This window comes from Barbatula barbatula (genome assembly GCF_947034865.1).
Source record: "Barbatula barbatula genome assembly, chromosome: 8".
NCBI lineage: Eukaryota > Metazoa > Chordata > Actinopteri > Cypriniformes > Nemacheilidae > Barbatula > Barbatula barbatula.
Genome location: NC_136771.1, coordinates 1,904,946 through 1,929,451, shown reverse-complemented (window position 1 = coordinate 1,929,451; position 24,506 = coordinate 1,904,946). Strand labels below are relative to the sequence as shown.

General features: G+C 37.2%; 1 protein-coding gene across 1 annotated transcript; it reads left to right on the top strand.

Annotated features, from left to right (window-relative positions):
* The first annotated feature begins 4,969 nt into the window (after positions 1 to 4,969).
* Positions 4,970 to 24,487, top strand: crfa4 (cytokine receptor family, class I receptor 4). Its single transcript, XM_079461942.1, is given in 10 exon segments — positions 4,970 to 5,121; positions 18,627 to 18,728; positions 21,170 to 21,287; positions 22,006 to 22,175; positions 22,344 to 22,522; positions 22,593 to 22,746; positions 22,821 to 22,908; positions 22,987 to 23,056; positions 23,677 to 24,027; positions 24,029 to 24,487. Coding segments are annotated over 9 exon segments (1,530 nt in total). The 5' UTR covers positions 4,970 to 5,121; positions 18,627 to 18,640; the 3' UTR covers positions 24,341 to 24,487.
* Positions 24,488 to 24,506: the final 19 nt, after the last annotated feature.

Here is a 24,506-nt window from a genome sequence, read left to right as displayed (position 1 = left end):
TTTTGGTAAGCCATGCATCATTCATATCATAATCAAAATTACACGAGTAAATAAAGAAATTGATTTATGCATCGCAATTATCATCATTTTGCATTAAATAGAAGTTCAGTTGGCATCTCTTCTTTGTCTAAACGTACAATTTATTTTGTTTTTTTCAGTTGCAGGAGGAGGATGTTTATATTTGGGTATGCCGTTCATTTTAATTAATTAATTATTTTCCGAGCTAAAAAAGAACATTTCTCACCCTGAACATTGTTTCTTTGTTGGGATGTTAGGTGGGGTTGCAAGTAATTTAACATCCTCTGTCCTTAACTCAGCCACAGGCTGCAACTCCACATCCAGCGGTCAGAAGTGATTCATCAGGAATACAGTGCTTGAGATTCATTTACATATAAACGCTATGAATGCGTGCTAAGTGAACATGCATTGATCTCTGTTGCCACCAGTCTTTGTTAAGAACCTGAATAAAGACGTTATACATTTTGGACTGTCTTTCATTTCATGAATTTTTTTGGAGTCAAACCCAAAGACAACACAACAGAATAAGAAAAATACACCCCATTGATGACATGAAATAAAGATCAAGAGCGGCCGCTAAGAGAGTAATAGTGTAATAGATAATAAATAATGATCAGCAGCTTTTGACTAACTTAACCACTGGGCACATGAAACCTTCCAACAATCTAACAAGAAAGGTTTTTATTAAAAAAGGTTTAAAACTGAAACTATATTGTGTCCATAACTTTAAGCCCGCCCATTCAAATGTTATTAAAAGTTGTATTCAAATTAAGTTCTTTCACAATTTCCAAAAGTCAAACATCTTGAACACAAATAAACCTGGAAAGCTAATACGCCTTTCATTTACAATAAATGTATTTTCTTCTAAAATAAATAAAACCCTTTACATTTAATATGATTAAAAATACCAATTTCCATACCTCACAAATTACAGCGTTTTACTGTAAGCCATATTCTAGGGGTCAGTTGATGGTGAAGCTGAGTTCCACATGCATGTTGCTGGTTCAACACAACAATTATAAACATTAAATAAATAAAATATTTTATCTAGAAGCGAATGCTCACCCAGACCTGCCTGAAACGTTGTTACGGACTGACGCGAGTTGAGTTTGATGTTGTTGTTTCTTTGTGATCTGCAAATCCAAACACGTGCACAACGTCGAAAAAAAGACAACATAAGTCCTAATTATTAGTAATTCTGTTCCAACTAGAGGCAACAAATGTGGTGTTTATAGTGGGATTTATTGTCTTTGAGTCGCGACGAGACATGACGTAACACTGGTTGATCAAGAAGGGCCGAAGCACTCGTGGTATTTATTATGTTTCCATTCCCTGCTGTAATGCCAGCTTGTTTATATCGTCTATAGTGTTGGTGAAAACACTGCATTATGCATGACTACATCATGACTACAAATAGCGATGTCACATTGTGAAACAATACGCACCTGCACAAACATGCCGACCCAGCTTTAACAAAAAAGAAACTTTTTTAAACAAACTTTTTTCAAACAGATTTGCATGCATTTGAAAAGCATACTATCATGTGCAAAATGATTTTCCCTGATGTGATGTAGATGTTTCCTGTGCTTGATATCTTTTTGCAGTCTGTCATGAGAGAGCTTTGTAATGTTTAGAAGAATGAGTTGTATTTGTCTCAAAGGTGTGTGAGCTTTCTAATGTTTCACACTCACTCAATTGTCAGTTTACCCTCATTGTGAAAATGTTCTTTCGTTTTTAAGCAAAAAATACCGGCGGCTGTGATTGCCAGTAAAACTTCAGAAAAGACCTTGTGTATGACCTTAATACATTTGAGTCTTTTATATTAAGAGTACTTCTTCATCTAAAATTAAATCTTGGACCTAATGCATAAAAGTGAAAACTTTATATTTACTTATTTTATTTCAATTCATTACTTAAAAACATCAAAGTCACTTTTAAACAAAGCAACATGCAGCATGACATCAGCACCTTATTGCCTGACCTTGACTTAAACACAGACTCATTCTTCAGCTTAGTGGTGATCAACAAACATTTAATGTCAGAAAAATTCAGTTTTTACGGAAAAATACTGACAGCTGTGGTTGCCGGTAAACTACTGTAAAAATACGGGAACCTCCTGTTTTTATTGGTCCAATCAATTCACTGCGGAAAACATGAGCCACACCCACTATTCATGAGCCACACCCACTATTCATCTTGGAAATATGTCAAAATGCTGAAGACGATCAACACTTCTGCTTCACAGGGACCGCAGAATAACATCCATGATTATTGATGTTTAAAGTCTCCATTATTGTGATCAGAGTTTGCTTTAGTTGGGCTCTTTCATCCTTCATCTGCAAAACAGCTTTTGGCTTTTGGCTGCTATGACAGAGTTTCGTATAAAATATAATTGCTATAGCAAATATAGTAACAAATTCTCCTCCCCCAAACACTGTCGCTCGTTCGTGATGCGTGTATGGCAAGCGTCTTAAGCCTTGAACCTTTGGTTTGACTATCCATAAAATATATTTGAGATAGTTTCAATTGTATTTCGACGAGTCATAATTATAATTTCACGAGTCAAATTGATAATTAGAGATATCTGCATTTATAATTGCGCTAGTAGGAAATCAGATTGGAGATATCTGCAAGACTAGTCACGATTTGTCTTGCCATTGCAGATGGCGGACACTACATGAAACAAGTTCATACACCGAATGTCCCGCTGCTGCCGTGCTGAACATCATCATAGCTGCCCGTCATTGTGTTTCCTTCATGACAGATCTGCAGCACTTCACTTAATGAGTTTGTTCATTTGAGATTTTCTGAGAGATATCCGCACACGGTTCACATAAAATAAACCCTCTCCGCTTTCCTGCTCTTAAATGTGATCTTAACCAAAACATGTCAATTAAATTAATGTCACAAAACCCCTTTGTGTGTCAAATACTGTGCAGTAATACTGTAGCATCTGCTCATTTAAAACTCCTTTTCCTAAGTAATTATTTAGTTTGAGGTCAATATGTTTTCATCCTTTATTCTCTCTCATATGGTTGTAAAGCTGCATGTGACTCAGTGGTTTTGTGTTCATTGGGGTATAACAATATGTAGATTAAACAATATATACATTTAAAACTACTGACGCTCGTTTAATGTACAAAAACATTAAGATATGTATTGTAGACTATGGCAATATATTTTATTTTTCATTCACAGATCTATTCAGTTGTTTATTTTACATAAAATGGTTAAATTAAACCTTGAAAAATTGTCAATTCTTTAACAAAATAACAAATGTTACTAAAATATTGTATGTTTTGGGGAAAAGAACCTGTCAGATTCATATTTCATTGTTTTACTAATATCGTGATGCAATGGAAGTCAATGGCGTTCAGTCAGTGTTGTTTGATTATCATAATTCTTCTAGTTATCTTCCTTTGTGTCATGAAGAATAAAGACTCATACAGGCTCAAAACGACATGATGAATAAACGATAGAGAACTATTCCATTAATACATGCATTCGAGATGTGGGTCTGATTTTAAGTTCACAGGGGAAAACATTCGTCATGTGATGTTTTATGCGCTCTGTGCTGAAAGATGTCTTCTGTATATAAGCGTGAATCCTTTAGGAAATGTGCTCGGCTATGTGAATAAATGTTTAATAGAGTGACACAAGACATGTGACAGCGGAACTGAGTTGATCATCTCAGAGGTTTGATTTAACACCAGCTTGTTAGAAAGAGAGAGTTTGTGGGAATGGAAACAGATTTGCATGCATTTGAAAAGCATACTATCATGTGCAAAATGATTTTCCCTGATGTGATGTAGATGTTTCCTGTGCTTGATATCTTTTTGCAGTCTGTCATGAGAGAGCTTTGTAATGTTTAGAAGAATGAGTTGTATTTGTCTCAAAGGTGTGTGAGCTTTCTAATGTTTCACACTCATGGTGTTGATGTGTTGTTTAGTAGACTATCGCACTGCTGCTTGCAATTAGACGCTTGTTTTAAACCTCACACAAATTATTCACTTTATTAAACATTTATTCACACATTTCTTAAATGATTCAAGCTAATATACATCTTTCAGCACGGAGCGCATAAAACATCACATGACGAATGTATTCCCATGTGAACTTAAAATCAGACCCACATCTCAAATGTATGTATTAACGGAATAGTTCTCTCTTCATTTATTCATCTTCATGTCGATGGATTGATATTATAGATTTTTCCAGTTTCAATGTGAATTGTGAATCGTGAAATGCTGTCCGCTTCACCTCCTGCGTTGTATTTTTAGCTTATTGCATGTTTCCAAACGTTTTTATTCTTCATATCTGTGTATGGCCATGATTTCTATTAAAACATATATCGCATATATGCTCAGATATGTGCCATATTTCACATCAATTGTTTCGGTGAAAAACCTTAACACTATGAAAGATGTAAACACTGTAAATCCATTTTAGTATACAATAAAATCTCGAAAGCATTTAGCATCTACACATGAGCTGACCTCCTTATGTGAAACATTGCATTGCTTTTCTCTCTTCTCCAAGTGGCTTTGGATCTAAGCATCTTTACAATATAAAACACACATTTGCTTTATAGTTTTAGAGATACTTTCCCTGGCTGTAGCTCAGCTGTGATTTCTCTCAGTAAATGTAGTTTCTGTGTATAACTGCATTCTTCGGTCTCTTAACAATTCTCATTTTGTTTTTAGTTTAAGTCTATTAAGAGACCGGAGTCGTTGCCTGTGTCATACTGTCTATGGATTGATAATGATTTACGAACAACACTGAGTGATTGACACTGTACTCGCATGACACCTTTTGAATAAGAAAACAGTATGTTTGTACTGGTTCAGACGCGATTTGGTAAAGAAAACGGAGTGTGTTAAAAGACGAGTGGAGGAAAACACCTTCCGAATGTGACGTTGTTGTTTCAGAGCTGCGCGACGCAAGATGACGCGCATTCAGGTGGAGCGACGTTGACCGCCAGCAGCAGAGCGTCAGTGAAGATCCGCTCGCGGCTGGTTGACGCTCGATGATCGCGTCCGCGTCTCTTTTGGCTTCTGCTGAAGTAATGCGCGTTTCCACGGATCTTTAAATCTCTCGTGACAGGTAAGACGCCGTGATTTGTGCACGTTAAATGAACTTCCTGTTGTCTGCGCTTTACAGCTGAAGGTGCGCGGATGTTTTTGACACTCCTGGTGTGCCGATATGTTGACACTCCTGGTGTGATACGTTATCAGAATGTAATGGATATCACGCGATTATTTAAGCACATCGGATGCGCGTTTCCGCGGAACATCTGTGCGTCGATTCTCGTAACGTGACGCGGATCTCATGAGTGCCATTTCAGCACATAAAGTTACAAATGAGAGGAAAATAAAGACAATTCGTCGTTTTTATATGATAGTGTCGGCGATGAAATGAATCCCGTTTAAATGTGTTGATTTAACGTTTGGCACACAGTGGGATTATTTCAATTCCTCAAAAGCACGCGAGCCAGTCGAGTTCATCGACTTTAAATAAATGTAAAACTGCAGAAAGGTTTGTTTGAGGGATAAAGGAAAGAATATACCATAACCTAGCATAACAAACCGACATACAAACAGTTTTGTCTGTATTTTAAAAGCATGTGATTATTGTGTGCGTGCGTGAGAATGTGTGCGTGTGTGAGTGTGTGTGTGAGAGAGAGAGTGTGTGTGTGTGTGTGTGTGTGTGTGTGAGAGAGAGAGAGTGTGTGTGTGTGTGTGAGAGAGAGTGTGTGTGTGTGAGTGTGTTCGTGCGTGAGAGTGTGTGCGTGTGTGAGTGTGTGTGTGAGAGAGAGAGCGTGTGTGTGTGTGAGAGAGAGTGTGTGTGTGTGTGTGTGAGAGAGAGAGAGAGTGTGTGTGTGTGTGTGTGTGTGTGTGTGTGTGTGTGTGTGTGTGTGTGTGTGAGAGAGTGTGTGTGTGTGTGTGTGAGAGTGTGTGTGTGAGAGTGTGTGTAGTTGACCTGTTGTGTTTCACACATGTGTTTCTAAGAAACAAACTTTATAAACACCATCCCTCTGATAACACTTCTCAATTGACTATCGTGTGCGTGTGTGTGTGCGTGTGTGTGTGTGTGTGTGTGTGTGTGTGTGTGTGTGTGTGTGTGTGTGTGAGAGAGTGTGTAGTTGACCTGTTGTGTTTCACACATGTGTTTCTAAGAAACAAACTTTATAAACACCATCCCTCTGATAACACTTTTCAATTGGCTATCGTGTGTGTGTGTGTGTGTGTGTCAATTTTGGCCTTCATCAATTACAAAAACAAAATAATGGAGGTGAGATGGATCCTCTTTTTTTCTTATAGTATACATCCACAGTGCACCCTTTCCTTAACAGTGGTTCAGCGGTGCTGTTTCTTTCCATTTATCAGTTAAATTCACAGTTTAAAGCCAAGTTTCGTTATTTTTCTATGTTGTTTTAAAGGTCATTGAGGAATCGTATTAAATAATCGGGATCTCGATATTAGACAAAATAATCTCAATCTTTGTCATAATCGAGCAGCCCTACTGTCCACAGGCGTGAGGGGCTCCTTGAGTTTCCTTGAGGTCAGCAGCAGACACATATGTTAATGTGAGATAACATCTCACACACACGTCTGCCTTAGCCACTGCTGAATGACCTGGTTCTCAAATGTTAGCTTATATCATTTTATTATTAGATGAAAGTGAAGAAATTGAATAGTGACCATTGTTTCAAAGAAAAAAGAACCCGCTGTTGTTCAGAGAATATGTCCAGCACATGATTAAATACATCACGAGTAAAGTGTGTGTGTGTGTGTTCTGTAGATTCAGTCTCAGATCAAGTGTCATTCTGAAGTGAAACACAGCAGCTCATGTACATTGATCGTCATCTTCACATCTTTCTGTTTGTTGTTTTCGGGATGACTTGAAAATCAAGTTTGGGGCGCTTGAGAATCAGTGTTATGAAAGCATTATAAACTCTTGACTTACATGTAGTTCAGTTTCCGTGTAATGAATAAAATCATGGTGTATGTCGGAGGTCTCTCTTCCGGAGACGGGTTAACTGGCTGCATTGTCTGTTATCCTGAAGACTGATCTGATTTAGTTGTGTTTGAGTCTCCAGGAGCAGTGTTCAGTGTTCAGCACATCTGCTGTATATTTTCAAGAAGATTCAGGGACTAAACACGAATGTTGTGCTGTGATCAAAGGTGCTTTTGTTGATCCGATGAAGGAATGATGAACATCTTGTTTATCTTGACACTAATAACTGCTAAATGTAAAGCTGTCACCACTCACATATTTAGTACTTGACGTGATATATCAATGCCATATAGAGCCTGTTCTCTAATGAATGTTTAAAAGCCACTTGTTTTTCTATTGAAACGTATGAAGGTAAAATTGCATCAGATGCATCAGAAGCATCAGAAGTAAAACTTGAACACGTTCGTGTCATCCGGTGTTTGATAGTTGAGTTGTAAACGCGTTGCGACGCTGCACTTCTCTCCCCGAAGTCCGCACTAACATTTAAAGAGTAAACATACAATGTCCTTAAAATGATATTTCTTGCCATGTGTAATGTTGCTGTGTGTGAATGTGAGCAGTCTGTCAAGTTGTAACGGCGAAAGTGAACGAATAACAAAGTTATGGTCTTGGGGAAAAAAGGAGTCGACTCTGAATCACGCGAACAAGTCGTCTGTCGTTCTAATAATAAGGTAATAAGATAATAATGACTGCCTGTTATTATAAAATGAAAGTGTTTTTACACCGTGTATATTCTCATGAGATGTTGTGAAAAACATCTCGGCTTCCAAATGATGTAATTTTAATCAAATTCCCCCAGTCTAAAAACCAAATTCAGGCCCTGTATTAGAATCTGCTGTATAGACGTTTCACTGGCAACAACATGAGGAGACGTCGTAGTTTTCTTTTTATTTATTTCAATCAAACCATCATATAAATTAAGATGAATATAAATTAAATTGGAAATAAATTGTTATATTATTACCAAACCAAGAGCGGAAGTTATCTTTAGGCCAGGCGTGTCCGATAAAACCTTCCATCTAGTATAGTTTGCAGTGCGTTTAGACTGCAGTATGTATTGAATGTGAAAAGTATATGTTCTGTAGGTATATTTTCTCTAACAGTGAAATGCTTATGAATAAACTCTCAGATGGAGTTCATGTACTCATACAGACATGCAGACAAATGCACGAGTGTCACACGCGTGTCATTACGCGTTAAGCTGTGCAGCTCATTCACATTCATGCAAAACAAGCATAGGTGACGTATTCAAAGAACCGGATTGCGCCTCCACCATACCTTCCCTGGAAATTACAGGGCTCTTATAATGGAAACTACCTTTAAATGCAAAAACAACTATAAGAGCGGCTCTGTTTAAACACGCGCAAAACTGAATCGCAATTTCTTCATAGTACAGACAGATTTCTTCGTCGCATGTGTGACATGTATGTGGCACTTTACAGCCTGTGGTGCATTTACTTTAGATTTTTCATTGGGGACTCAACACTGCACCAGATTTACTTATTACACAGCAGTTAAGTCCTTCAAGCTTTTGTAAACTAAATTAATTCTCCATAAACATGATTCAAATGGAGAAGTTTATTGCGTATGATTTGAATCTATGTAATATTATTTCAAGATTCTGGGAAACCCGCTCAGCTCCTTCGTTTGCAGTTTTATCAAGCTCTTGCAGCAGTTGTGGTTGCCTTGACGACTTCGACCTTTCTTATTGATGCTTGACTTTTATGGGTATTGTAGCTCTTAAACATATGAATGAATATGTTTGTTGATTTGAATAATTAATGCTTAGAAACGCCGTGTTTGTGTGAAAGCGGGTGTCAGGGGACCTTTAAGGTCAGATGGTTTATTTGTGTGTTTGTACTGATCTCTCGTAGCCTACCGCTGTATGTCGATGATGTGATCACATGTATCACTGGCTGGAAACATCCACACCTAAAATGAACAAATAAACTATATGCAAATGCATTAATATTTGTCATGTTATCTTTGCAACTATTACATTGAATATGCGTTATATATTTTTAGTTGTTAAAAGTAAAAATGACTTCTAAACCTTGACAGTTAATGACGTGTTTAATGATAAATGACATTGTGTTATTGTGATGCATCATACGTTTTACTCACGTGATCTCTGATGCACTTGTGTCTCTATGTGTGCATGTCGGTATGGTAGAGTGAATGTCAGTGACCCACTTACGTCTGTGTGTAGTTCATCATCATGGTTGAATGACGGGCAGTGAAGTGCAGCTTTATTGATTTTTTCTTCAATTAATTGAACAGGCGGCTTAGATGTGGAAATGAAAATATGCTCAATACAAAAGCATTATGCATCTGTTTGTTGATTGTTATTGTTATTGATATGTTTGCTGTGAAAACCTACCCTACATTATGCTTTATTATCTGCTGCCCCTGATGTGTTCATGTATTGATGTTTTTGCTCTATTTGTTTTTCGCTCTGTTGAAAGGGATATTTCACAGGTAAAACAAAATTTCCCCATGTTTTACTCACCCTCAAGGCGTCTTGACCGAGTGAATGGGCATCGACTTTTTTGAAGCTCCAAAAAGCGCATCCATCGATCAAGGAACTGACACGGCTCCGTGGTCTTAACAAAGGTCTGCGTTTGTTTAAGAGAAATATTAATGAGCGCTATTAACGGTAATGACTAGCTTACGTTACCGCTCTTCTACGCCTGAGGCTAAATGACGGTGACGAAAGCTCCAGCGCAGAGGAGAAGACAAAACAAAACACCGGAACTTGCCTGCGCCGTTTGCCAGAAAATCAAGCCTCAGGTTCACTCGCAGCAGAGGGATAACGGACGCTAGACATCAAGGTTAATAGCGACGTCAAGTCAGTAAATATTTCTCGTAAAAAAACGCACCGATTCGCCGTGCGGAGCCATTCTTTGATGGATGGATGCACTTTTCGGAGCTTCAAAAAGGCAACGCCAATTCATTCCACCGCTTGGAAGTAGAATTATACGTGGTATATAACTCCGAATGCATTATTCTTCAAGAAGAAAACCGAATTCAGTTAGGATGCATTGAGGGTGAGTAAAACTGTGAAATATACATTTAAAAGAGTACAGAAACTAGTTTTCTCATGACTAAACACAACAAGCTATTTGTATGATTTCTAGTTCCAGCACAAACACATTGTTTTAACAATATTACCATATTGAAAGGTTATAAAACAAATACTTGAGATTCTTTGACGTTCAGATGATAGAATTAGTGATTATTTACAACACCATTAAATACATTTAAAACAGTTGACATGATGCACGATTTGTACATTAGAATAGCATGATTCTCTGTTCTGTGTCATTTCTAAGTTGATGTAGAATTCAACAATATCTGGATTGGTTTTTATTTTGAGATTATCTGGAAAAGTAGTTGTCGTGGAAGTAATTTTGTCTGATAAATGAATCTCTGCCGCTGTATGTCTACAGCCTTAATATCGAGGCTTCACTTTTGATGTGACGTAGGTTGAACTGTCATAACGTCAACATTTATATTGTTTCCGTGTTTCTTTTCACTTTAAAGAACTGAAGGTGTGTAACACATGAACATTGTGTGTTGAATTAGTTTGTACGTTTATTGTGTGGTGACATGTGCAGGTGAATCTGGTTGAGCGGGTTCTAGTCTCTTTAGTCACATGATATGGTGTAAGGATCCAGGTTATTCATTGTCTTACCTTCACGGGCGTTTTATAAAACCCACAAACTAACAAAAATAAATAGATGACCAGCTTAACATAGTCAACATGAAATGTTTGTGATTTTCATGTTGTTATTGTGTCTGCATGAACCAGTAGACATTTACGATCAAGAACCGCAGAATGTCGGTGTGAAAGCGCGTACATGAAACACAGGTGTGATGGCTTCTTGTTCGTCTCGGTGTTCTCACATCGGCTCTGTTTTCATCTTCGGGAGTTTTGCTTTCTCTTTTAACATAACATAACATAAGATTTTATTTCGCTCACAGATAATCACACATAAAAAATAAAGCTATACACAATAACCGAAAAAGGTGTGGGCTGAAGCCTCTGCTTATTAAGCCTACCCTTTATACATCATTATCAATCAATTTAGCATAATTTTTCCACAGGTATTAATTAATACAAGACAAGAGAAAAAATAAAACAACATGGTACACATTTCGGATACTATAATAAGTACATAAAGAAAAAACGTCATACGCATTGAATTAAATAATTATTTACCACCTTATTTTTAAACATTTTCTTGAATTTATAAGGTGAATTACACAATTTTAGATCCTTATGCAAATTATTCCATAGATTTACCCCTTTTTACAGTTATGCATCTATTTTTTTGTATTAGTTCTTGCCCTTATTTTTTTAAACATAATGCATTCCTCTTAGTTTATACTGGCTTTCTCTTATTTCAAACAGCCTCTGGATACAGTTTGGAAGCAAATTATAATAAACCTTATACATTGTCTGTACAGTATAGAAATGTACTAAATCATCAAATTTTAAAGCTTTTAAATTACTAAACAATTGATTTGTTGGTTCGTGATAGTCAACGTGTTTTATAATCCTTATTGCTCTTTTTTGTAACATATATATTGGATTTATATTGGTTTTATATGTATGTCCCCAAACCTCCACACAATAGGTCATGTATGGAACTATGAGGGCAAAATACAAAATATATAATGAATTTTCATTCAGAATATGTTTAGTTTTATGTAATATTGCAATGGATTGTGACATTTTTCTTTTTACATGAATAATATGTGGTTTCCAACATAATTTATGATCTATTATAACGCCTAGAAATTTATTTTCATATACTCTATCTATTTCCTCATTGTTAATCCTAATTTTAACTTTATTATTATTCTTTCGATTACCAAATATTATGAGCTTTGTTTTACTTAAATTCAGTGACAATCTATTATCATCCAACCATTTTTTTAAGATCATCAATTCAAGTTCCACTGTATTCAGAAGCTGTTCCAAATTGTTCCCTGAACAATATAAGTTTGTGTCATCAGCAAACAAAACCATTTTTAATATTTTCGACACTTTACAAATATCATTTATATACAGTACAAACATTAAGGGGGCTAACACCGAGCCCTGTGGAACTCCACAAGTGACTTTCATTAAATCTGATCTAACATCATTTATTTGTACAAATTGATATCTCTCATCAAGGTAACTTTTTAACCAAGAATAGGCTTTGCCTCTTATACCATATCTTTCCAGTTTCCTCATATATAGACCATGGTCAATAGTGTCAAAAGCTTTTTTTAAATCCAGGAACACCCCCACAATATATTCATTATTATCCATTGAAGTGGAAATCTCTTCCACCATTTCCATCACTGCCATTGAGGTTGACCTATTTGCTCTAAAGCCATACTGATGTTCACTCAATAGTTTATGTTTGTCTATGAAGTTATCAAGCCTACGCACAAATAGTTTCTCTAAAATTTTTGAGAACTGGGAAAGCAGAGAAATTGGTCTGTAATTGGAGAAAAGATGCCTATCACCACTTTTAAAAATAGGAATAATTTTAGCTGTTTTCATATTATTTGGAAATATACCTGTTCAAAATGATTGATTACAAATATGTGTAAATGGTTTTCTATATATTCTATAATATTTTTTACTAAAGACATGTCAATATCATTACAATCAGTTGAATTTTTATTCTTACAATTATTAACAATATCAAGTATTTCCATTTCATGAGTTCCCCTAATAAATATTGAATGTTTATTACTAGAGATATTTACTTCATCTGACTTATCCTCATTTCTTTGCTCCACAATCTCTTGTGCTAACTTATAACCAACATTTACAAAATACTCATTAAATGTATTGACAATGTCATTCACTTTATTTATAATTCCTGAATCTTCATTTACAAAATAATTTGGGTAATCTACTTTTCCTCTATTCTTTTTAATTATACTGTTAAGTACTTCCCATGTTTTTTTAGTATTACTCTTGTACTTGTTCAATAATGTGTGATAATAGTCCTTTTTACTAAATCTTATAATACTTACTAATTTATTTTTGTATATTTTATAATTATTTTCAGCTTGTTTTGTCCTTGTTGCAATAAATTTCCTATATAATGCATTCTTCCGTTTACACGCCTTCTCTATTCCATTTGTAATCCATGGTTTATCCAGATTTTTGCGCTTCCTTACAAACTTCTTGAAAAAACAAAGTTTTTCATATTTTTCAATCAGTATGGTTAAGAAAGCATCATAGGCTCTATTAGGATCTTCATTTACATAAACCTCACTCCAATTATGTTTCTTTAAATCCTCCCCAAGGGCGGCAATGGCTTCTGGTGTTCTATGTCGAATCATTTTAACATTGTTTGTCCTATTTACCCTCCAATTTCATTTGTATATATATTATCAATGAGTGTAGCAGTGTCGGATGTTATTCTACTTGGTTTTGTAATCACCGGAAATATACCTTTACTATACATTGTGTCTATAAAGTCTCATGTTCTCTTATGTCCATTTGGATTTAACAAATCCATGTTAAAATCTCCACATATAATTTGTAACTTGTTCTCATTCCATTTATTTAACACACCTACTAATTTATTCATAAATGTATCAACACATGTTCCTGGTGTTCTGTACACACAACTAATAATTATATTTTTAGATCTTTCAATGTCAATCTCTATGGTTAAGCATTCCAAAATGTTTTCTATAGTCCATGACATACTTTAAATCAAACTACATTTTAGCGCTGTATAAACATATAAAGCAACTCCTCCTCCTTTTTTGTTAACTCTATTAATCGTAAACAAATGATATCCATCCAATTCCACATCTTGTGGTTTCTCATTATCAAGCCAAGTCTCTGACACCGCAATCACATCAAATGTATTAAACTGGCACAAAAAATCCTTTATTTGTACAAAGTTTTTGGAGAGACTTCTACTATTAAAATGTATTATTGATAATGCCCCTTCCATTTCCACATTTCTCTTAAATTGTTCTTCTGTATAGTACTCACAAAAAATTATAATTTACATTATTTTCAGACGTCTTTGGCTTGCTGTCTGTTTGATTTGAGGATGTCATGAGAACCCATACTCCGGTAGCAAGTTTACATTCTTTAACAGTTGTAGTGGTTTTCATAGTATTTTATTTATTTCAAAATATATCTTTTTTTCAAAATATTCAGTTCACAAATGCTGTGTTTTGTTAAAAGGTTTCTTTTAAAGAGGTAATGTTTAAGAATTATTGTTCTCTTTTGCCGTGGCAAAGTATTGTGTCCTTTGTTGGTATCAGTACCGACTACTACAATCTTGGTACAGTAACAACCCCAGTTTGACTGGACATGGCATGGAATTAGGGGATGAAAGACACAGAACTCATGTGTGTTATATGATCGCAGTCACGCATGTAACGTTACAGTTTTTCTTTTAGCAGATAAAGACTTGAGCTGTTCGTTTCACAAACGTCACTGAACTCATTTCTCATCTGAACTTCACCGAGACGAGATGTAAACACACAAAGTTTGGGTCTTGTTCAGTCTTCTCTTCGTTACGTGACTCTTGTCGCCCGAGGCAGATTAAATAATTACAGACGTGTTTTTCGTTTCGGTGTGCAGAGTTTGTGCTCGTCGTCTGAATCTCACCAAATCTCTGGACAACGTTATATCTGATTTTGTTTTATCTTTTGAATGTTTTATTTATAACTTTATTTGAAATCATTAAAATGACATTGAAGAAAATCAAACAGTTTGTTTATGTGTGTATGTGTGTTTGTAGGTGGTTTTGTTTGTGTGTGTGTGTGTGTATGTGGGTGTGTTTTTGTTTGTGTGTGTGTGTATGTGGGTGTGTTTTTGTTTGTGTGTGTGTATGTGGGTGTGTTTTTGTTTGTGTGTGTGTATGTGGGTGTGTTTTTGTTTGTGTGTGTGTATGTGGGTGTGTTTTTGTTTGTGTGTGTGTGTATGTGGGTGTGTTTTTGTTTGTGTGTGTGTTTTTGTTTGTGTGTGTTTGTAGGTGTGTGGGTGTGAGTGTGAGTGTGAGTGTGTTTTTTGTGTTTGTGTGTCTAGATGAACGTTTATGATGATATTGTTGTGTGATGGATGGACTGTGTTTGTGTGATGGTCACAGTAGGATTGATGTTAAAGATGCACTGCAGATCTCCCATGTCAGATGTTGCTCTAGTAACCCAAGGCTTTATGACAATTAAATGTAAAGCAGATTTAGTGTCACATGCAGATATGCAGTGCAGGTGCTTTATATCTCCAGTGATACTACAGTACATTCAAAGCTCTTGATAATGATGATGAACACGCTAACATCACACATCAACTTTATCTCATCTGTGTGGTTAAAGTCCACAAAACATATCTGTGGCGTTTCTAACCTTTTAATCTCTTGTGTGTGTGTTAAAGGTGTTGTTTTGCTGTGTGTGTGTTTGTGTGCTTGTTTTTATATCCCAGTGGGGACCTAAACCTGAATGCACACCAACTCATGGGGACTCGTGTTACCGTGGGGACCCAAAATATAGGTCCCAGTCGACGTATAAATTATACAGAATGATATTTTTAGAAAATTCAAAAAGTTTTCTGATCTTAAGGTTTACGGGTAGGGGATAAAAGATATAAATCATTACGCCTATGGACTGTCCCTCCGGTAATAATAAACCTGTGCGTGCGTGTTTGTGGACAATATTTTGTGTAGAATATACACGTGTGTGATTATCTGTGGATAGAACTGCTTTACATTATTCACACATGAGAGTGATGATGAAGAAACATATGAAGACGATATGCAGCAGCAAATTCCCAGAACAAGACCCGACAAGACCGTTTCAGTTCAACATGTTCAGATGTCAGCAGATAAAAACCTCTAGATTTGACAAACATCTAGTTTTTACATTAATCTAGATCTGGTTTTCATTATTCATTATTGTGTACTGACATGATTCTTGAGTCACTGTTCAATCGTGAAGATGTGGTACCTTGACTCTGAGAGACACTTGGATGTGCTGGAGCTGATATTTGAATGCTGCTTTTCATGCGGTGTCTACTTTATCGCAGTATTTCTCATCAGCCGGCTACATGAATGAATGGTGCGGAGGTGTGAAGGTTTGCGTTTTGTGTTCACGTTGTGTTCTTCAGCAAACATAAGAAGCTTTGGTCAAGAGCTGATGAACTTCATTTGTGTCGGGTCACTAGAGTTCAGCAGCCGTCACAACCACAACGGTGAATAAATCGGCTCTTATCTTTCTTTCTTCAGACGAGACGATGTGATGCTCAACCTGATGTTCAAAAGACAGAGGAAAGATTATCTCTTGACATGATTTACTCCAATCCACAATTGTGTCGTTGTTGCTGTTCTTTTTAAGCTGTTAATCTCCTCTAGAAAGCTTTGGTCTGAGTTCATGTGTGTTTGCTTTACATCCACATCATTGATTCTCAATCACTGACCGTGTGTTTATTCTCTACCATTTTATCCCATAGGGCTGTCACAATTATTAAATAATCGTCTCATCGCAATTATTTTACGTCATCTGAATTATGTCAGATAACCGCAATTATTGTGAATCCTTAGAAAACAAGGTTGATCTTTAGTATCTGCTGCATTTTACATCCACTATATGATATCATCATTTGAGTTGTGTAAGCTTTTTTCTTCAAATTAATAGTTATATTGTCAAAGCTTTAAATCAGACGATTAATCGCTATTATCGCAATTATTTGATAGACAATTCATCTTCAGCCAAATGTCATAATCGTGACAGCCCAGCTGCCAAACGATTAACCGTGATTAATCGGATCCAGAATAAAAGTTTGTGTTTACATAAAATAATGCTGTGTACTGTGCATATTAATTTGGTATTTAGAAACACATACACGCATATATTTAAGAAAAATCTGCAATTTAATAAGCATTTATGTAGAATGTTAATTATTGGTAATGTAAATATAATTTTCATCAATATTTTATGTATGTTAGGGCTGTCAATGTTAAAAATCTTCAAATATTTAACACATTTAATGTAGCATCCTTTTGTTTTGTCATCCTTTGTCATTATATAATCACGCTCTTATTCATGTAAAGGCAATTTGAAACCACGACAGCGGTCCAGTCTGGTGTACACAGTCAAGGGCTAAGGTTGCGTCAGTGAATCTCTTGTTAGACAGTGCATCAGTATTAAGTTCACTTTCGTGCTTGAATGAACAAAAACACACAAGATTATGTCAGAAAGCACGTTTTGTCTGGGATTTTCGTAAACACAGATTTCAACGTATTAAATAAAATCCTAAATGAATTGTTGTAAAAAGGGGAAAAAGCGTCAGATCTGCGTAGAGCTGCAGCTCTTAAAGGCCTGGTGTCCTTAAACCTGCTGCTGTGACTCCTGTCACTAATGTTCATCAAAGAGCAAAATTAATCACAGATTAATCACAGAAAAACATGTGATTAATCAGATTACTTTTTTTAATTGATTGACACCACTAATATATACAGTATATATATATATATATATTATGTGTATGCACAGTCATACATACATTAATGTAAACACAAACTTTTATTCTGGAAGCGATTGATCGCGATTAATCATTTGACACATCGCACAAGACTCATTAACTCTCAAAACCTCAGCAGACATGTGATCGAATACCATCATGTGTGTGTTTGTGTGTTTATATAACTGCAGGCGATGGCCGGGTTCATCCTATGATGTGTCTCATGACTCTCTCTCTATCTCTATCTCTGATTGTTTAATATCTTCTTGTTGGTCGTCTCTGTTTGTTTATGACAGATATAAGGCGTTCACTGCTGTGTATTTCCACTTTTATTTCTCACATTTGGCCAGAGGCGAATTCCAGTAAATTCCAGTTTAAGCGCTACTGAGAAAAATACCTAAACCATTCTATGGTAGGTAATTAAATTAATCCGCTTTAAACTGGTATAGCTCATAATTTACTAAACCGACCAGCCCAACCAGTTAACCCCATTCAATTGTTTTCATTCATTCTTTTGTTCTATTTTCCTCCGAAGGGGAGAGATTGTCAAATGTGCGGTTCGTTTGATCATCATCTTTATTTGATCTCATCCGAGGGAATCCAGAAGAATTACAAACCCTCGTCTCATCTGGATTTGATGATAAAAAGATCAATCTCTGAGAAAGTTTGGTAAACATTTAGGAACATTGTACCAAAAACTAAAAGTGTTGTTGTATTCATGTCAGGCAAGAAGTTGGCGATGTCAGTTTATAAACACAACACAGACACTTTCTCTTTGAAACCCGTTTTAAAAAATTTGCGTGAGACTTGAAATGAATTTCAAAATGAATAGAAATATTTGTGGTTAGTAAAAGAGAAAACATTGCACCTTGGAATTGTTGTGTCTCTGAATTTAGTTTCATGTTATCACCTGATTTGAAATATTCAGATGGTCTTCTGATGGTTCCACGTAAGACTTAAGTTGAGTCTTTAGTGTCAATCACAGTGTGATGAGTGTTGTGAATCCGGTCAGAAGAGCTTCAGGAGGGTGGATTCTCATCTCTCAGGGGATGCGTGTTGTGTTCTTATCATTCATGTGTGTTGTGTTGTGTTGCAGTGCCCTGATGTACGATGATGCTGTTTGTGCTCCTGATGCTTCATTGGATGACGCTCACCACAGCGCTTCATGAGTCGAGACGTTCCGCCGGACGGCAGGACGGTGAGTCAAGGTCACAAGGCTGTATTACTGAGTGTGAATGAACTGCTCTCAGAACAGTCTTTGATCCGTTAACTTCAGCGCTGTTATATTGGACAGATTTAAGTGGATAAACAAAACTAGATTTGAAATTTTGTCGAAACAAATGAATTAATACGTAGTCAAGGTAATGAATGGATAAAAGCTTCGGCTACATGAATGAAGGTAAGAGTTTACTGTAAAAACAAACTCGGACTTGAACATATTCAATATGTGATGAATATTTTCCCGAAGCTGAAGCCGTAAAACACTGAATTCAAACACATGAACACATAATGGAGAGAGAGAGAGAGAGAGAGAGAGAGAGAAAGAGACCTTGGACTGACAGGATATCAGTGTTTGTCTGGTTTTTATAATGCACAGAGTCTTAAGAGAACCTTAATCACACCTCGCTCGCCTGACGCCACTCGTTCTCCATTCACTTCATTTTCACTAATCAGCTGCTGTTGTGATTGGCCGGCTGCTGTTGCCCGGGGCAACACTGGTACATATCTATCGAAAGGTCACTGCAGTAGTATTCAACACACCTCGGTTAGGAATCGAGTTTGTTTTATTTTCATCTTATAGAAGGAGAGCCGGAGGCACGACATGTCTAAACACAAACTCTCAATCGTTTCTCACACGTGTTGCTCAAACACGTCTCTTCTCAGAAAGGCATCTCATGAGGTGAATCTATATCACAGTGGTCCACGCCTGTGGTCATGTCACTTCTTAAAGGCGCAGTTTTTGATTTACAGCGGCCACTAGCGATGTATTATAGATTTTCGAATGTGAATATAAACGTATAATTCTGTCACAACATGACGGCGGCAACCACAGTACAAAAATATGTCGACGGCTGTGACAACGTGACTTCTCATGTTGACGCAGGGAAGAGATCAGCGAAAGACTATAGAAAGAGCGATGTCTCATTTATTACATAAAATAAAAGGTCTGTGGAACCCTGTGTTGTTCCTTTTAGGTCGTCCAAGGTGATGTATCACCATGGAGACCAGCAATCCTCTCTTCATTATGTCTTTGACACTACGTTTAAATGTTCAAACCATTGAAACAAAGCATTTCGCTTATTGTGATTGTGAACGATTCATCTGTTTATAAAAACACATTTCACGTCCTGATCATACTTGTTTACTAAAAATTAGGGCTGTCAACATTAACTTCGCTTTGGATAAGCGTCAGCCAAATGCACACATGTTAATGTAAATGTAAATGAAAAAAAAATGTGCGCATGCGTTAACGCGTTAAAATATCTACATTTACGCATTTGGATGACGCTTTTATCCAAAGCGATTTACATTGGGATTGAACCCATGACCTTGGCGTTACTAACCACTGAGCCACAGAAAACATTTAAATAATTTAACGCAAAATTATTTAACGTAATTAACAATTAACGTAACGCTATTAACGTTTATTTGGTCATCCTCTGTCTAGTGTTACATAATCACGCTCTTATTCACGTTACCAAAACCACGGAAGATTATTTCAGAAAGCACGTTTTGTCTAGTATTTTCGTAAACAGATTTCAACGTGTTAAATAAAATCCTAAATGAATTATAAAAAAAGTTATAAAAATATGTATACATCTGCAAATATATTTTCTGTACATTTATTGTGAATGTTTAGTAGTTTAGCCATTTTTATTCGTCTAATATATACATTTGGTGCGATTAACATAGATTGTGAGGGCCCAAACATTTGAGTTTATCTGTGAAATGCTGTTCAGACGGACAGATGATGTTGAGAATCTGTCATTAAGCACTGACCTGGAGTCAGCCGTTTGTTCATGTCACACTTGAAAATGTAATCCGTCTCACAAGATTTCTGTTGCTAAACTTGGGTTCAATTCAATTTAATTTGTTTTGTCAATCCCTTCACAAACCCTCTCCTTCTTCTTCATTTTTAATTTAAATTGTATTAAATGAGAATAAAGTCCTTGTGGCATAAACTGCTCTGACTTCAGTCAGTTCATTATTGTGAATGAACTTCGTTGACCTGTTCTTTCTTCAGGATTTTTCTGGGGTTCTTTCTGACTGCGTTAAATCAGATTAGCATAGTTGTAAGCATTAGCCTCCACGTAATAATCTCAAAGGTTCGAAGCACGTAAGAGTTTAAAACGCCTGAAAAAACAACTAGACACAGGAACAAACAGTCCATAATACACAACATATGTGTGTCCTGCGGTGTGAAAGCAAAAATGTAGCTTCTTTAAGTAACGATGAAGATAAATCTCTCTAATCCTATTTTATATGATGAATATAAATATTCATCATATAAAAGAATGCATTATTAATCGTTTTTTTTTCTGAATTTTTGCGGTCGGTGTAAATCATTTGATTTGAACTAAAGTCACTTGAGGTCAGTTTGTACGCAGATTAAAAGCTGCTTTTCATTTTGTTTTGCAGATGTGGTACGGCCCAGTATTTCTAAATGCCGCTCATCCAACATGGAGGACTTCACCTGTCATTGGAATCCACTGGATGGTGAAGAAAACGTCACCTACACGTTCTTGTACACAATTGAGTAAGAAAATAAATCACAAAGGGACACTAGATTTTTTATATTTCTAGAAATAGCGTATGTAATTAATAAGTGTAACAAAATATAAAAATATTAGTTAAATTAAAAATAAAACCATGCAAATAAAAAGCCATCAGCCGATCGTGACCCCTGAGGTGATTACGTCACATTAATGACATTAGCATCCGCATTAGGTGAGGTGCAGCAAGTCCATTTACAGCACCATGTTAAACAGGCAGATATTTTTTCAGGCTTTAAATTTCAGATATTCGTATTTGTTGAAATGAAACGTTGATTAATATCGACCAAAAACAACACAGGGAGGGCGGAGAAGCGTCCTCCGGTACGAAAAGAGGCACATCCATAAGCACTCGAATCAGTTTGATGGAACTCGACCATCTATAGTAATAGTTCACAGTTTATGTATAAAACCAAGTACAGTAACAAGTTAATAACTTTAAAAGAATATTATGTTAGACTGTGCTCTTTTGTGTTGTCATTTTACGTGTTTGTTTAGAATATGTGCATGTGCGCATTTGCGCGCAACATTTGCATACTTTAACCACCTCAGAGGATAGTGGGGGTCACCGTTATTTTGGGGGTCGCGGGCTGAAAAGTTTGGGAACCCCTGCACTAGAGGATGATATCCAATGATGTGATTTGGTATCAATCGGTATTGTGAACATTGAACAAATGTTATAATGTCTCTGGTCTGCTGTAGCAAGGATGTCCCTCAGGACTGTCCGGATTACGTAACCGCTGGTCCGAACAGCTGCCACTTTGATACCAAACACACTCAGGTGTGGCTGATCTACTGTATGAACGTCACGGCACACACCCGCAGCGGTCCAATCACATCACCGTTATTCTGCATCGATGTGGTGGATATAGGTGATGTATTACACACTCCCCAGATCACCAGAGCATCATTAAGAGCTTTCTCTGAGCATTCAAACATCTGATTTTTTTGTATGCGTTTTTGAAGTTTACTCAGTAAGAGCTGATATGTGTTGCTCGTAACACTTCTCTCTCTCTCTCTCTCTCTGTGTGTTTGTGCAGTGGAGACAGATCCGCCCTTTAACTTAACTTACAGCATGTTGAACAAAAGCGTCGATGATTCGGGTCACTCCGTTCTGGTGTCCTGGTTGTATCCGAGTGCACTTGACGTCAAAACCGGCTGGGTCACGCTGGAGTACGAGCTGAGATACAGACATCTGTCAGAGCCTGACCGATGGAAGGTAAAAACTGCTGAAATATTCCTTCACGGGTGTGATGTCAGTCGATGTGCTCAGATGTGAGTGTGTGTAGGTAAAGGAACGCTTGCGTGATACTCGTCTGGAGTTGCTTGATCTTCCGATGGGCAGTTATGAGCTGATGGTGCGCTGTCGATCTGATAAAAGTAAAATTTGGAGCAGATGGAGCGATCCCATCCATTTCACAGTCTCTACTGGACGTCTGCCCGGTAAACACAAACACAAACACACACTGATGTTAAACACGCATTTATCTTCCGTCTGACTGATGTTTGTGTTACAGTTCACATGTTGGTGATCATTTTGGTAATAGCCATCGCTGTCATGACCTTCCTCATCATTGGCTTTGGGCTCATTCCACAGGGCAAGAGGTCAGTGACATCACAGCTCTTCTGACAGTCGTATTGAGATTTGTCTGAGACTCTTCTGTTTGTGTTTTGTTTCTGCAGAATTAAAGCATACCTCCTGTCGCCCATTCCCAAACCGCGCATCCGAGGACTCGACCCCATGCTCATCAAGGTTTATATCCCAGAATTCTGTGTGTTATGAGTGATGAAGTCGAACTTCTCTCAAATAAAACAATATGTCAGGGTTCGTACGGGTGTTGGAAATCCAGAGAAATTATTGTTTTTATTTGATGTTTTCAAGGTTTTAAAAATGCTTGGATTTGGGATCAAGGGCTTGAAACTGTTTAAAATTAGAATGTGACAATACTTCACTATCTAGATAAAATAACTGAAAAGTTCTTTAAAAACATTAAAAACATTCTGCTCGAGCCTCGCTTGCCAATCTGAGCTTGTGGGGGGCGGCTACATATGAAGAGTTCACATGCAAAACCCTCTAAAAGCAACCTCGGTCAAAAATGAGGTTACGATGTTAAATTGGGAATGTCATTTTAAGATCTTTTTAAGCACAATGTCATTACTTCATGTATTTGTAAGTATTTATACTGGAAAAGCATGAAAACACACTTGGAAAGTACTTGAAAGTGCTGGAATTTGACTTTGTAAAAGGTGTACAAACCCTGAACATTGTGACAAACAACACTGCCATTTCTTTAATCTAGTTGATTTAGAGATGAATGAAACTACACGGTGACATTTGTTTATCAGTTAATGTGATGTTTTTTTTGTCTCCAGAAGGGGAAAATCGATGAGATCAATCAGTATTTCTCCAGTTTTCACGGCTATAATCCTCCACAGTACTGTATGGAGACGTGGTATCAGGTCAGCGTGGACGCGAGTCCGGCCGCGGCACTCAAGGGTTTGACGTCTTATTATAACCAGGAGGACAAAGCGGCCCCTCAGCACCAACCCTTCCATCAGATCAACCAGAGCCTTGCGCCTTACTGCCGCAGCCCCACTGATCACGTCACCTCTTACTGCAGCACGCCCGCCGAGGTAGACAAACCCTCTCAGAATACAGAAGAGGCGTGGCCAGAGCCAAGCCACACCCACCCAGAGCTGGTGTCCATCCCAGGAATGAACTACAGGCATGATTGTTAACCCCGCCCCTGCCGAGAGCGCCGTGACGCAGCCCAGTACTCTGGATTTCTACACCTGTGTGGGTGAGATGATGACCGGTGGGGCGGTTCATCTGGTGGCCTGTCTGCCTGAGCCAATGAGAAGCACCTCCAACCTGCAGTTTAACGACGGAGCGGCAGAGTCGGACAAGTACTGTCAGTTAGCAGCTTTTCTGGAGAGACAGATGGAGGAGATGTCCGGTGCCGATGACACGGGTGAGACGACAGATCAGAGGGAATGTGACGTGCCTTTACTGCCGTATTCAGACGACAAACACTGAGACTCACAGACACTACAACTGTTCAAACACACACACGTGTGTATGCGACGTACAATCACACTTTTCTTTTGCTCTTATATTTTTACTAGTGAACAAGTGCTTAAGAAATGTTTAGATGTCATTAAGGTTGTAACTTACACGTAACCAAAAACACAAAAAAGATTCC